The sequence below is a fragment of the Pristiophorus japonicus genome, chromosome 3 (assembly GCF_044704955.1).
Source record: "Pristiophorus japonicus isolate sPriJap1 chromosome 3, sPriJap1.hap1, whole genome shotgun sequence".
Classification (NCBI taxonomy): Eukaryota; Metazoa; Chordata; class Chondrichthyes; family Pristiophoridae; genus Pristiophorus; species Pristiophorus japonicus.
Genome location: NC_091979.1, coordinates 216,538,018 through 216,553,694, shown reverse-complemented (window position 1 = coordinate 216,553,694; position 15,677 = coordinate 216,538,018). Strand labels below are relative to the sequence as shown.

General features: G+C 46.1%; 1 protein-coding gene across 1 annotated transcript in view; it reads left to right on the top strand.

Annotated features, from left to right (window-relative positions):
- Window positions 1–13,840, top strand: part of LOC139260105 (speriolin-like protein) — a 94,097-nt gene extending 80,257 nt beyond the window's left edge. The window contains exons 3-4 of the mRNA XM_070876276.1: window positions 12,955–13,106; window positions 13,420–13,840. Coding sequence (XP_070732377.1) covers window positions 12,957–13,106; window positions 13,420–13,743 — 474 coding nt within the window. The 5' untranslated portion in view covers window positions 12,955–12,956 and the 3' untranslated portion in view covers window positions 13,744–13,840. The remainder of the gene's footprint in view (window positions 1–12,954; window positions 13,107–13,419) is intronic.
- Window positions 13,841–15,677: the final 1,837 nt, after the last annotated feature.

Sequence of the window (15,677 nt, the reverse complement as noted above, 5' to 3'; positions counted from 1 at the left end):
CCAATCCACTGGGACCTCTCCAGAATTCAGGGAATTTTGGTAGATTACAACCAATGCATTCACTATCTCTGCAGCCACTTCTTTTAAGACCCTAAGATGCAGGTCATCAGGTACAGGGGACTTGTCCACCTTTAGTCCCATTAGTTTGTCTAGTACTTTATCTCAAGTGATAATGATTGTTTTATGTCGCCCACACCCCCCACCCCTGCAATAGATCCTCAATTATCAATTATTGGGATGTTTTTAGTGTCCTCTACTGTGAAGACCGATACAAAATATTTGTTCAAAGTCTCTGCCATTTCCCTCTTCCCCATTATTAATTCTCCAGTCCCACCCTCTAAGGGACCAACGTTTACTTTAGCTACTCATTTCCTTTTTATTTACTTGTAGAAGCTCTTACTGTCAGTTTTTAGATTTCTTGCTAGTTTACTCTCACATACTATCTTCTCTGTCTTTATCATTTTTTAGTCCTCCTTTGCTGGTATCTAAAAAGTTCCCAATCCTCTGGCCTTCCACTGTTTTTCGCAACATTGTTTGCTTTTTTTTCAATTTGATGCCATCCTTTACTTCCTTAGTTAGCCAGGGATGGTTCATCCTTCTCTTGCATCTTTATTTCTCACTGGAATAAATCTTTGTTGAGAGTTATGAAATATCTCCTTAAATGTTTGCCACTGCGTTTCTACGGTACTACCCTTTAATTTATTTTCCCAGTCCACTTTAACAAACTCTGTCTTCATACCTTTCTGGTTACCTTTATTTAAGTTCAGGACAGTAGTTTGAGACCTAGCTTTCTCACCCTCAAACTGAATTTGAAATTCTCCCATGTTATGATCAATCTTCCCAAGAGGATCCATCACTACAAGATCATTAATTAATTAATCGATACACATTAACAGATCTAAAATAGTTTGCTCTCTGGTTGGTTCCACAACATTTTGTTCCAAGCAACCATCCTGCATACACGCCAACTGGATCTTTCCCCTCCCACTCCAAGTTCCTTCCTCAAGGTTACCATTGCCAATTTGATTTGTCCAATCAATATGAAGATTAAAATCTCCCATGATTATTGCTGTACCTTTCTTACAAGCCTCCATTATTTCTTGATTTATACTCTGTGCCACAGAGTGACTACTGTTTGGGGCCCTGGATACCACTCCCACCTATGACTTATTTCCCTTATTACTTCTTATCGCCACCCAAACTGATTCTACATCTTGATCTTCTGAGCCAATATCATTTCTAACTACTGCACTGATCTCATCCTATATTAACAGAGCTACCCCACCTCCTTTTCCTTTCTGCCTATCCTTACGAAATGGCAAATACCCCTGAATATTCAGTTCCCAGCCTTAGTCACCTTGCAATCACGTCTCTGTAATGGCAATCAGATCATACCCATTTATTTCTATTTGTGCCATCAACTCATCTATCTTGTTATGAATGCTTCGTGTGTTCAGATATAGAGCTTTTAATTTTGACTTATGTATATACGCTCTGTCCCTACTTGTCCCACTCTGGTTATCGTTACCCCTATCGCTATCCTGCACTTTTGCTTTCTCCTTTCTCTTTGACTTTTTAAATTTCTGCTCACCAGATCCCTCCCTCTCACTATTTAGTTTAAAGCCCTATTTATTCAATTCACCAGGACACTGGTCCCAGCTTGGTTCAAGTGAAGTCTGTCCCAATGGAACAGCTCCCTCCTATCCCAGTACTGGTGCCAGTGCCCCATGAATTGAAACCCATTTCTCCCGCGCCAATCTTCGAGCCATACGTTCATCTCTCTGATCTTATTTACCCTATGCAAATTTGCTCATGTCTCAGGTAGTAATCCAGAGATTATTACCTTTGTGATTCTGCTTTTTAATTTAGCCCCTAGCTGCTCATACTCCCTCAGCAGAACCTCTTTCTTTGTCCTGCCTACGTCGTTGGTACCTACTTGGACCACAACAACTGGATCTACCTCCTCCCACTCCAAATTTCTCTCCAGCCCAGAGGAGATATCCTTAACCCTGGCACCGGGCAGGCAACACAGCCTTCGGGACTCACTCTCTTGGCTGCAGAGAACAGTATCTATCCCCCTAACAATACTGTCCCCTACCACTACTACATTTCTTTTTACAACCCCCACTTGAATGGCCCCATGTACCACGGTGCTGTGGTCAGTTTGCTCATCCTCCTGTAGTCCCTGCCCTCGTCCACACAGGGAGCAAGAACCTCGAACCTGTTGGACAAGAGCAAGGCCGAGGCTCCTCCATCACTGCATCCTTGGTCCCCTTACCTGCCTTGCTCATAGTCACACCTTCCTGTCCCTGAACACAGACCAAATTTGAATTCATTAATCTAAGGGGTGTGACTACCTCCTGGAACACAGCGTCCAGGTAACTCTCCTCCTCCCTGATGTGTCGCAGTGTCCACAGCTCGGACTCCAGCTCATCAGCGTGGAGCCAAAGTTCCTCGAGCTGCAGACGCTTGCTGCAGATGTGGTCGCTGTGGACCTCAATGGGGTCAACTAGCTCCCACATGTAACAGCAGAATCACACCGCCTGCCCTACCATCTCTAATGTATTTAATTAATTAAGTTTTCATGTTTTCAATGTTTAGATTTTTAATCCCGGCTCTTAATTTAAACCAATGCCCAAGAAAAGAGAGAAATACTGACCAGCTAATCACTCACCTGCTTTCCTGTGACATCACACTTCAATTCTGTTTACTTCTTATACTCACAGGTCAGCTGATGCTGTTTGGGCTGCTCCGCTCTCGTGGTGCTTGGTGTCCGCTCTCGTGGTGCTTGGTGTCCGCTCTCGTGGTGCTTGGTGTCCGCTCTCGTGGTGCTTGGTGTCCGTTCTCGTGGTGCTTGGTGTCCGCTCTCGTGGTGCTTGGTATCCGCTCTCGTGGTGCTTGGTGTCCGCTCTCGTGGTGCTTGGTGTCCGCTCTCGTGGTGCTTGGTGTCCGCTCTCGTGGTGCTTGGTGTCCGCTCTCATGATGCTTGGTGTCCGCTCTCGTGGTGATTGGTGTCCGCTCTCGAGGTGATTGGTGTCGGCTCTCGTGGTGCTTGGTGTCCGCTCTCGTGGTGCTTGGTGTCCCGCTGCTCTGGCTGCCTCGTGCCCCTTGTAGCCCTGCCAACTCTCCTACTCTCGTGGTAGAACACTGGTTCGGCCTCAACTGGAGTATTGTGTCCTATTCTGGGCACCGCACTTTAGGAAGGTTTTGAAGGTCTTTGAGAGGGTGTAGAAAAGATTTACGAGAATGGTTCCAGGGATGGGAGACTTCAGTTACATGGATAGATTAGAGAAGGTGGGGCTGTTCTCCTTAGAGCAGCGAAGGTTCAGAGGAGATTTGCTAGAAGTGTTCAAAATCATGAGGGATCTGTACAGAGTAGATACAGAGAAACTGTTCCCATTGGTGGAAGGGGCGAGAACCAGTGGACACAGATTTAAGGTGATTGGCAAAAGAACCAAAGCGACATGAGGAAATTGTTTTTATGTAGTGAGTGTTTAGGATCTGGAATTCACTGCCTGAAAGGGTGGTGGAGGCAGACTCAATTGTGGTTTTCAAAATGGAATTGGATAAGTACCTGCAAGAAAACATTTTGCAGGACTACGGGGAAAGGGCGGGGGAGTGGGACTAGCTGAAGTGCTCTTGCAGAGAGCTGGCACGGGCTCAGTGGGCTGAATGGCCTCCTCCATGCTTAAATAAAACTATGATTCTATGATTCTATGACATGGACCCAATTGGCAGAGGCGGGCGTCCTCATTAAAGATATTAACTGCTTGTTGAGAGACCCTTAAGAGGGTTTTTAATATCAGCTTTTGACTTTTACTGCAGGAGCACAGGTTTCACGCAGCTCAGGAACCTCACCGGTGAAGGGGAGGCAAAGCTCAGTGGCCATTGGCAAGTCCATTCATTGAGAGCTGGAAAAAGCACATCGATATTGCAACATTACACCTCATTTCTTGCCTCATGTAAAGGCTCTTGCTCACTCCATTTTGTCCATAGATTTAGGTGTCAGCAGTTTGCAGGTCATTTCTGAATCACATTCTTCCTGTAACGTGGTGACCAGAACTGCATGCAGTACTCCAGCTGTGGCCTAACCAATGTTTTATACAGTTCAAGCATAACCCCCTCCACCCCCCACTCTTGTATTCTATACCTCGGCTAATAAAGACAAGTATTCCACATGACTTCTTAACCACCTTATCTACCTGGCCTGCCGACCTTCAGGGATCTGTGGACATGCACTATAAGGTCCCTTTGTTTCTCTAGTGTCCTACCATTTAATGTGTATTCCCTTTCTTTATTAGCCCTCCTCAATTGCAATACCTTACACTTCTCTGGATTAAATTCCACTTGCCACTGTTCTGCCCACCTGACCAGTTGATTGATATCTTCCTGCAGTCCGCAGCTTTCTTCTTCATTATCAACCACACAGCCGATTTTAGTATCATCTGCAAACTTCTTAATCATACCCCCTATATTCAAGTCTAGATCATTCATGTATACCATAAAAAGCAAGGGACCTAGTACTGAGCCCTGCAGAACCCCACTGGAAACATCCTTCCAGTCACAAAAACACCCATTAACCATTACCCTTTGCTTCCTGCCTCTGAGCCAATATTGGATCCAACTTGCCACTTTGCCCTGGATCCCATGGGCTATTACTTTCATGATCAGTCTGCCATGTGGGACCTTATCAAAAGCTTTGCTAAAATCCATATACACTACATCATATGCACTGCCCTCATCGACCCTCCTGGTTACCTCCTTAAAAAATTCAATCAAGTTAGTCAGACATGAATTCCCTTAACAAATCCGTGCTGACTGTCCTTGATTAATCTGTATCTTTCTAACTGAAGATTTATCCTGTCCTTCAGTAATTTTTCCAATAATTTTCCCACCACTGAGGTTAGGCTGACTGGCTTGTAATTATTCGGTCTATCCATTTCTCCCTTCTTAAACAAAAGTCATCATCATCATAGGCAGTCCCTCAGAATCGAGGAAGACTTGCTTCCACTCTAAAAATGAGTCCTTAGGTGGCTGAACAGCCCGGGATGGCAGGACTAACATATGAGGAGAGACTGGCCATCCTAGACTGGGTGATGTGTAATGAGAAAGGACTAATTAGTAATCTTGTTGTGCGAGGCCCCTTGGGGAAGAGTGACCATAATATGGTAGAATTCTTTATTAAGATGGATAGTGACGCAGTTAATTCAGAGACTAGGGTCCTGAACTTAAGGAAAGGTAACTTTGATGGTATGAGACGTGAATTGGCTAGAATAGAGTGGCAAATGATACTTAAAGGGTTGACGGTGGATAGGCAATGGCAAACATTTAAAGATCACATGGATGAACTTCAACAATTGTGCATCCCTGTCTGGAGGAAAAATAAAACGGGGGAAGGTGGCTCAACCGTGGCTAACAAGGGAAATTAAGGATAGTGTTAAATCCAAGGAAGAGGCATATAAATTGGCCAGAAAAAGCAGAAAATCTGAGGACTGGGAGAATGTTATAATTCAACAGAGGCGGACAAAGGGTTTACTTAGAAGGGGGAAAATAGAGTATGAGAGGAAGCTTGTTGGGAACATAAAAACTGACTACAAAAGCTTCTATAGATATGTGAAGAGAAAAAGATTAGTGAAGACAAATGTAGGTCCCTTGCAGTCAGATTCAGATGAATTTATAATGGGGAACAAAGAAATGGCAGACCAGTTAAACAAATACTTTGGTTCTGTCTTCACGAAGGAAGACACAAATAACCTTCCGGAAATATTAGGGGACCGAGGGTCTAGTGAGAAGGAGGAACTGAAGGAAATCCTTATTAGGTGAGAAATTGGTGGGTTTGAAGGCTGATAAATCCCCGGGGTCTGCTAGTCTGCATCCCAGAGTACTTAAGGACGTGGCCCTAGAAATAATGGATGCATTAGTGATCATTTTCCAACAGTCTATTGACTCTGGATCAGTTCCTATGGACTGGAGGGTAGCTAATATAACACCACTTTTTAAGAAAGGAGGGAGAGGGAAACTGTGTAATTATAGACCGGGTTAGCCGGACATCAGTACATATGAGGAGAGACTGGATCGACTGGGCCTGTATTCACTGGAGTTTAGAAGGATGAGAGGGGATCTCATAGAAACATATAAAATTCTGACGGGACTGGACAAGTTAGATGCAGGAAGAATGTTCCCGATGCTGGGGAAGTCCAGAACCAGGGGACATAGTCTAAGGATAAGGGTAAGCCATTTAGGACTGAGATGAGGAGAAACTTCTTCACTCAGAGAGTTTTTAACCTGTGGAGTTCCCTACCGCAGATAGTTGTTGATGCCAGTTCATTGGATATATTCAAGAGGGATTAGATATGGCCCTTATGGCTAAAGCGATCAAGGGGTATGGAGAGAAAGCAGGAAAGGGGTACTGAGGTGAATGATCAGCCATGATCTTATTGAATGGTGGTGCAGGCGCGAAGGGACGAATGGCTTACTCCTGCACCTATTTTCTATGTTTCTATGTTTCTATGTCTCGTGTCTGGCATGCAAATGATGTGGCCTGCACAGCAGAGCTAATCAAGTGTGGTCAGTGCTCAATGCTGGCGATGTTGGCCTGGTCAAGGATGCTAATGTTGGTGTGTCTGTCCTCCCAGGAGATTTGTAGGATCTTGCGGAGGCATCGTTGATGGTATTTCTCCAACGACTTGAGGTGTCTACTGTACATGGTCCATGTCTCTGAGCCATGCAGGAGGGCGGGTATTACTACAGCCCTGTAGACCATGAGCTTGGTGGCAGTCTTGAGGGCCTGATCTCCAAAAACACTCTTTTCCTCAGGCAGCTGAAGGCTACACTGGCACACTGGAGGCGGTGTTGAATCTCGTCATCAATGTCTGCTCTTGTTGATAACGCTCCCGAGGTATGGGAAATGGTCCATGTTGTCCAGGGCCGCACCGTGGATCCTGATGACTGGGAGTCAGTGCTGTGTGGCAAGGACAAGCTGGTGAAGGACCTTTGTTTTACGGATGTTTAGCATAAGGCCCATGCTTTCGTACGTCTCAGTAAATACGTCGACTATGCCCTGGAGTTCAGCCTCTGTATGTGCGCAGTTGCAGGCGTCGTCTGCCGAACCACATTAGCAATCCTCCAATCCGTGAGCACCACATCTGAAGCCAGAGAGGATTGGAAAATTGATGGTCAAAGTCTCTGCTATTTCCTCTTTTGCTTCGCTTAATATTTCATCTGGGCTTGGGGACTTATCCACTTTCAAAGCTGTTAAATCCCTCCTCTCTCACTATCTTTATTTCATCTAACATTTCAGACTCCTGCTCCCCGCTAGCAATGTCTGCATCGTCCCTCTCTTTTGTGGAAAACAGATGCAAAGTATTCATTAAGAACTATACCCACATCTTCCACCTCCACACACAGATTACCCTTATGTTCTCTAATAGGCCCTACCGTTTCTTTAGTTATCCTCTTAATATATTTATAAAACGTCTTTCGGTTTTCCTTGATATTACTTGCCAAGAATTTTTCATGCTTTCTCTTTGCTTTCCTAATATCCTTTTTAATTTCACCCCTGCACTTTCTATACTTCTCTAGAGATTCTGCAGTATTCAGCCCTCGGTATCTGTCATAAGCTTCCCTGTTTTTCTTTATCCTACCCTGTATGTCCCTAGACATCCAGGGGGCTCTAGATTTGTTAGTCCCACCTTTTTCTTTAAGGGCACATATTTAGCCTGAACCCCCCCCCCCCCCCCCCCCCCCGGATCTCCTCCTTGAATGCCTCCCACTGCTCTAACACTGATTTATCTTCAAGTCGCTGTTTCCAGTCCACTATGGGAGTGGGCGGGTAAGTGGAGCTGAGTCCACGGCCAGATCAGCCATGATCTTGTTGAATGGCGGAGCAGGCTTGAGGGGCTAGATGGCCTACTCCTGTTCCTAATTCTTATGTTCTTATGTTCTATGGCCAAAATAGCTCTCAGCTTAGCAAAGTTGGCTTTTCCCCAATTTAGAACTTTTATTCCTGGTCTATCCTTGTCCTTTTCCATAATTGCCTTAAATCGAACTGAATTATTGTCACTAGCACCTAAATGCTCTCCCACTGATACCCCTTCCACCTGCCCAGCTTCATTCCCTAAAACTAAATCCAGAACCCCCCCCCTCCCGTGTTGGGCTTGCTACATACTAGCTAAAAAAGTTCTCTTGAATGCATGTTAGGAATTCTGCTCCCTCTATACCCTTCACACTAATTTTGTCCCAGTTAATATTAGGATAGTTGAAATCCCCTACTATTACTGCCCTATAGTTTTTGAACTTCTCAGAAATTTGCCAACATATTTGCTCTTCTATCTCCCTCTCACTGTTTGGGGGTCTATAGTACACTCCCAGCAGTGTGATCGCCCCTTTTTTGTTTTTCTTTTTGACCCATATGGCCTCATTTGATGATCCATCTAATATATCATCCCTCCTCTCAGCTGTAATAGTTTCGTTAACCAATACCGTGACCCCCCCCCTGCCCTCCCTTTTTATCCAGTTTGAAAATCCTGTAAACAGGAATGTTGAGCTGCCATACCTGCCCTTCTTTTAGCCATGTGTCTGTAATAGCTATAATATCACATTGCCAAGTGTCTACCTGTGATCTCAGCTCATCTGCCTTATTCACTATACCTGTACTCCTTGCATTGAAATATATAACATTTATTACAGCCAGACCTCCTTGTTGACTACTTTCGAGCCTTTGTTTCCTCTGTCCTTCAAATTCACTTTCTACATTTTTGCTTTCCAATTCCAGCTTTACTTCCCTCCCTACTGAATCTATTCTCAGGATACCATCCCCCTGTCAAGGTAGTTTAAACCCTCCCCAACAGCATTAGCAACCCCCCCTCCCCCCACCGTGAGGATATTCATCCTGACTCTGTTGAGGTGCAACCCATCTGGCTTGTACAGGTTCCATCTCCCCCAGAAGTGGTTCCAATGTCTCAGGAATCTAAAGCCCTCCCTCCTGCACCATCTCTCCAGCCAAGCATTCATCTGCTCTATCCTCCTGTTTCTGTACTCACTAGCTCTTGGCACCGGGAGTAATCCGGAGATTACTACCTTTGAGGTCCTGCTTTTTAATCTCTTTCCTAGCTCCCTAAACTTTGCCTGCAGGACCTCAACCCTCTTTCTATCTATGTCATTGGTACCGATATGGACCATGACCTCTGGCTGTTCCCCCTATCCCCCCAGAATGCCCTGCAGCTGCTCGGTGACATCCTTGACCCTGGCAACAGGGAGGCAACATACCATCCTGGAATCAAATCTGTGGCCGCAGAAACACCTGTCTGCTCCCCACCACTATTGCTCTTCCATTCCTCCCCCCCCCCCCCCTGTGCAGCTGAGCCACCCGTGGTGCCGGGGACTTGGCTTTGGCTGCACTCCCCAGAGGCACCATCACCCCCACCGGTACTCAGAAGAGAGTGAGATGGACTCAGGAGACTCCTACACTAGTCCTCCTCTTCCGTCCAGTGGTAACCCAATCTCTCTCTGCCTGCACATTCTTAAGCTCTAGAAACATGCTATCCATGTAGCTCTCAGTCTTGCTGATGCACCGCAGTAACTCCAGCTCAAGCTCCGAAACGTGGAACTCGAGTTGGTGCAACTGGAGACACCTCCTGCACACGTCCAGGCTGTGCGAAGCACCCAGGATTTCCCACATGCCACAGGATGTGCAATCCTTGGGACTGAGCTACCCTGCCATCCCTCTAGTTAGACTCGGAACTATCTAGCAGAAATAAACTCTAAACTTTAGCAAAAACTCACCCAGCAGCTACCCAGCAATCAGCTGATTTAATTAATTAGGTTTTTTAGATTAGAAATATCACATGTATTTAATTGTGACTCCTAACTTACACCAATGCCCAAGGTTTTAAAAAAAGAGAAATTGAGAAATACTCACCAACCGGCCAATTACTTACCTGCTTGGCTGTGAGGTCACACTTCGATTCTCTTTACTTTTTATCTCTTACCCACACAGATCTGTTTGGCACTGCTGCAGATAGCTCCTCCGAACTCCGGCTCTCCCTCCGTGTCGCCGCCTTTTCCAGCCATGCGCCTGGTCAGACCTTGCAATGTTTGCTCGCTCCGAACAAAAGATGAACCCCAGCACCAACAACACCAGCAGCAACAAACACAATAACAGCCTTCTCAATGACCTAATGCACCACAAGAGAGGGGGGGGGAGGGTGCGGGCGGTCAGCATAGGGGTGCACTGCGTCAGAGGCGATACCCCCAACACAGGTTATACAGGCAGCGGAGGAGCTTCCTGGACGTGACATACTTCAGGAGACTCAAGCTATCGCACCAGTTCATCGCAGTCATTTGGAGTTTGCTAAAACAAAACCTGCTACCCAGAGGTCCTGGTGGACACGCCTCACCAGTGACTGTCAAAGACATCACCGCCCTCAACTTCTTTGCCTCAGGCTCCTTCCAGGGATCTGCAGCAGATCTCGCAGTCGACCACCCACAAATGCATCACCCAGGTGACTGATGCCACGTTTCACAAGTCAGCCAATTATGTAAACTTTGCCATTGATGAGGCCAGTGTTACCGAGCGGCGCTTGGCTTGGCGGCTCTAGCTGGCTTCCCACTGGTGCAGGGCGTTATTGACTGCACACATGTGGCCATCAAGGCACCCCCACATCACCCAGGACTGTTTGTGAACTGCAAGAACTCCCACTCCCTCAATGTGCAGCTCGTCTGCAACCATAAAAAGATGATTTTCCATGTGTGCATCAGATTCCCTGACAGCTGTCATGACTCTCTCATGCTGTGCCAGTCCACCCTCCCTCAGCTCTTCGCACTTCCAAATAGACTTACCGGCTGGTTCCTTGGAGACAAAGGCTGTCCATTGAAGGCGTGGCTCATGACACCATTGAGGATGCCAAGCAATGAGGCCCAGGAGCGTTATAATGAGAGTCATATCTCCACCAGATGTGTCATAGAGCAAGCAATCGGCATGATGAAGATGTGCTTCAGATGTCGACAGATCTGGAGGAGCCCTTCAGTATGCACCAACCAGGGTCTCCAGAATCATCATCGTCTGCTGCACCCTGCACAACAGCGCAGCAGCAAGGATTGGTGCTGCAGGATGAGCAAGGTGCAGAGCACACAGCCTTTTCAGAGGAGGCGTAGGTAGAAGACGAGGAGGAACCCAAGATGGCAGCAGCGGCGGTGCACACTGCCACCCAGAAGGCCTCATATAGCCTCATCATGGCCAGATTTACTTAACTTGCTCCAATGCAGCCACATGGCTGCCACATGCTGTACCAAAGGCGACATAACAAAAAACATTTTTACAGAGCGAGTGGTTAATATCTGGATTGCACTATCTGAAATGGTGGTGGAGGCAGACTCAATCACTGCTTTCAAAAGGGGAGTTGGATAAGTACCTGAAAATAAAAAATTGCAAGGCTACGGGGAAAGGGCAGGGGAGTGGGACTAGCTGAAGCACTCTTGCAGAGAGCCCGCACAAATGTCCTTCTACCATGCTGCAACCATTCTATGATTCTATGTTATACCCTGCATTGTTTAATTGATTCTTCTGTACCATGTCTCAGTAATCCCTACTATATATGGTTCCTCACAACGTATGATTGCCTCCAGCAACCCTGTCTTATTACGAACACTGTGAACTGCTGGACAGACAGTTTAACTCATTTTAATAGGATTTCTTCTCACTTTATTTTTAACCATCTTTTTATACTCCTGTTCTAGATTTCTATTATTTCCCTTTATTCCCTGGCTATCAATGTCCTCCCTTTTCTATGCTCGCCTTTCCTGTTTTGCTTATATTTAGGCTTGTTGCATTTCTTGTCACTCCCTCCCCTTGTCTTACTAGTTTAAAGCCTTGGCCATCTCCCTATTCACCCTTTCTGCTAGAATACAGGCCCCATCCTGCTTCAGGTGGAGTCCATCCCATCGGCACAGCTCCTTCCTGTCCCAGTACTGATGCCAGTGTCCCATGAAAAGGAACCCCTCTTTCCCACACCAGCCCTTTAGCCACATATTAACTCTCCTGATCTTTCTGCTTCTATGCCAATTTGCACATGGCTCGGGCATTAATCCAGAGATTATTACCTTTGAGGTCCTACTTTTTAATATAGCTCCTAACTCCTGATAGTCCCTCAGTAGGACCACCTCCCTGTTTCTACCTCTGTTGTGCGTTCTGACATGGATCACAAAATATTAGATTTTACCCTCCCTTTCCAAATTCCTCTTAAGTCTCCTCGAGCTGTCCCTTGCACACCCTTCGGGACTCTTGTTTTGTGGCTACAGAGAACACTGTCTATCCCCCTAATTATAGACTCCCCTATCACTACCACATTTCTGTTCTGATCTTCCTCACCTTGGACAACCTTCTGAGCCATGGTGTCTTGGCTGCATTGTGGCTGTGCTCTCTGCAGTCTTTCGCCTTGTCCTCACAAGTAGCGAGTATATCGTACCCGTTTCTCCAGCAACCCACGTAACTGAAGATCCACATCCCTGGTACCATGCTAGTAAATCTCTGCACCCTCTATGTGGCCTTGACTTCCTTCCTAAAGTGTGGTACAGTACTCCAGCTGGGGCCAAAACCAGTGATTTATAAAGGTTTAGTATGATTTCCTTGCTTTTGTACTCTATTCCTCTGACTATAAAGCCAAAGATCCCATCTGCTTTTTTTAAACAGCCTTTTCAGCGTGCTCTGCCACTGTCAAAAACTTGTGCACATAAACCCACGGGTCTCTGTGCCTGCACCCCCTTTAAAATTGTACTCTTTATTTTATATTGCTTCTCCTCATTCTTCCTACCAAAATGGATCACTTCACTCTTCTCTGTGTTAAATTTCATCTGCCACATATCTTCCCATTTCACCAGCCTGTCTATGTCCCCCCTGAAGTCTGTTCCTATCCTCCTCACTGAGTCCAGTTCTAAACCACAGTTATAATCTTTCAGAGATGGACTCATTCTCAAACCTGGAGAAGAACAGTCGTGTGATTGGGGAGATAGCATTCCAGCTGGATCGGAGGATCCTTGCACATGTGTTCCCAGGATTGACCAGGCTGTACGGATACACAGTCTCCAACATCCCATCAAAAATCAAACAGGTACTTCTTCCACCTTTCCCCCTTTCCATGGTGTGTCCCATAAAGAAGATTAGATTTGATTCAGTTAAATGGGAACTTAATGTACATTCTCCATATTGAGAGTAATTTTTTTAGAACCCTATTTTAATTGTTGAAACATGCTGTTGCTGTAGTCTTGGATACCTGCCACCTGTGTGCACTCTAATGCTGTAGAGACTCTTTGGGGGTAATTTTTACCTTGTATGTTAGCATAAAATGGGTGATAGTGAATCAGCCGCCCGTTGCGCATCTCTCCCGACTGCATATTTCCATTTGTCTTCTGCGTTTCTTACAGAATTCCATTAATCCCATCGATGGGACAGTGGATAAGCAGAAATGGAGGGAAATGACGCAGTGTTACACAGCCTTGTTATCGAAACTCGAAAAACTCAACTACAAAACTGACATCCACACTGGCTTCAGTGAGTTCCTGGTCAACACCTACGGAATTCTCAAGCAGCGTCCGAACGCCTACACCAACATCACCTACAACCCCATCATCCTACGCAAACTGGTCATCGACATGGTCCCTGCCAAGTTCCTTCGTGACACACTGGTCCTGCTCAACTGTCTCTGTGAGCTATCCCGCAATGACAAGAAGCCTCTGTTTCCATGGTGACCACTACTGCATCTGACATCATTCAGAGTTTACAAGATAAAGAAACATTTATTTTCCTTATTTTTGATGTTGGTGTTCCCGTTTTATTCTGTTGTACCTGGACGCAACGTTTAAAGAGTTGATAAGAATTATAAATAAATCTAGTTAACATTTAGAAGTCTTTTTGAATCTTGAAATTATGTAACTTTGGATGAAGCCATATGACTCTGGACATGGTCAATCCAGCTGGATCTCAGCAGGGTCTGGTACTGACCAGGGACTGATAAATAATTTTATATCGTATTTCTTTGTCTCTTTTTTGGGCCCCAAGTCTTTGATGATACGGTAAATTGTGCACACTCCCTTACTCGAACCATTACAGTATCACATGGCCAACACATGCTCTACCTTTCTATAGGTCTGCCTGGACCATCCAGCATCTGTTAAAGTGGTGATATATAATCTATAGTTTCAGTCTGGGATCTGTGGCCCTGATTTTAACCTCTCCCACCCCCCGCACCTCTGCCTGGCGGAAATTGGGCGGGGGGTCATTTAAAATGATAGCAGTCATTTACCCCCTCTCATCCCCTAGCCATCCCGCAGTGTTCTCATATTAACTTGCTCTTTAGAGCTGGCAAGTGGGATACCTTGAGTAAGGCATCCAATGATGGCACTCCCCCAATCAACCCTCCTCGATCACCGTCCCCCCCGATCATCACTCCTCCGATCCTCCCTCCCCTCCGATCAACCCTTCTTGATCACCCCTACTCAATCCTCCCTCCCCTGCCTGATCACCCCTCCTCATTCACCCTCTCCCCCTCGATCAACCCTTCTTGATCCCCCCTCCCCCGATCACCCCCTCCCTCGATCACCCCCTCCTCCGATAATAAGACCTGGCCATAAAGGAGGGCTCGGCCTCCCCGGGTTCGTCACCCTCCCCCGCTGTCCCCACTTTAATATCAGGACCTGCAGCTCTTGACTATCGAGTCTAATATGCCCTTCACTCACCAAATACTAATTGATCTCTAAATTTAGATTGTGTGTGACTGTCAGATACAAAATTAATCAGCTTTACACCAACACATGCTTTGGGCCAGTATAACCCAGCTCCCTGCACCCTGTCAGTGGGGCAGAGGACCGGTTGAGAGACAGTACGCTCCAGTTCCATGGGACCATGCAGCCGCAGTCCCTCAGCACTGATAGGAGCAATACTTTGCTTCAATCAATTCCTTTCAGTGAAGCCTCACTGTGCTAATATGACTGATTATCAGTGAGTTACAGGCTGTAATTTAATCAAGGGGTTCAGTTACTTCTACCATGGCCATAATGGACCTGGAGCATCCAGGACCACATCCTGGATCCTGCCACCTTGGTCCACCACTATAATTGGAGGACACCATGAGAGAGATTCATTCGGCCTCCCCCACACCTTCCCCCACTCCCTCCCCATCCCCAATACAGCTGTTGTTGTATGGTGATGTGGATGCAATCGTCCAGTCTGTACAAATGAAACTGAATACCTGACCCTGCAATAACTTGCTTGTGTAACCCATAACATGCTGGGAAGCCATGTATTACAAATTGGCTGCCCATGCAATATGCAGCAGGGAACCAGCTTGGGAGCTCCTGTAAAAAGTTAAGAAGCCCTTAAACAAAGCATGCGTAGGTTATAGTTTCCATAGTGGACGTGAGGTCTGTTTATGGGAGTGGACAGTAACACTGAGCCCGAAATAACTTGCGTAAATAGGCCAAAATCTACAACAACAACTTATATTTATATGGTGCCATTAACCTAGTAAAACGTCTCAAGGTGCTTCACAGGAGCGTTATCAAACAAAATTAGACACCGGGCCACATAAGGAAATATTAGGATAGAGCTTGGTCAAAGAGATAGGTCTTAAGGAACATCTTAAAGGAGGAAAAAGGTGTAGAGAGGCAGAGAGGTTTAGGGAGTG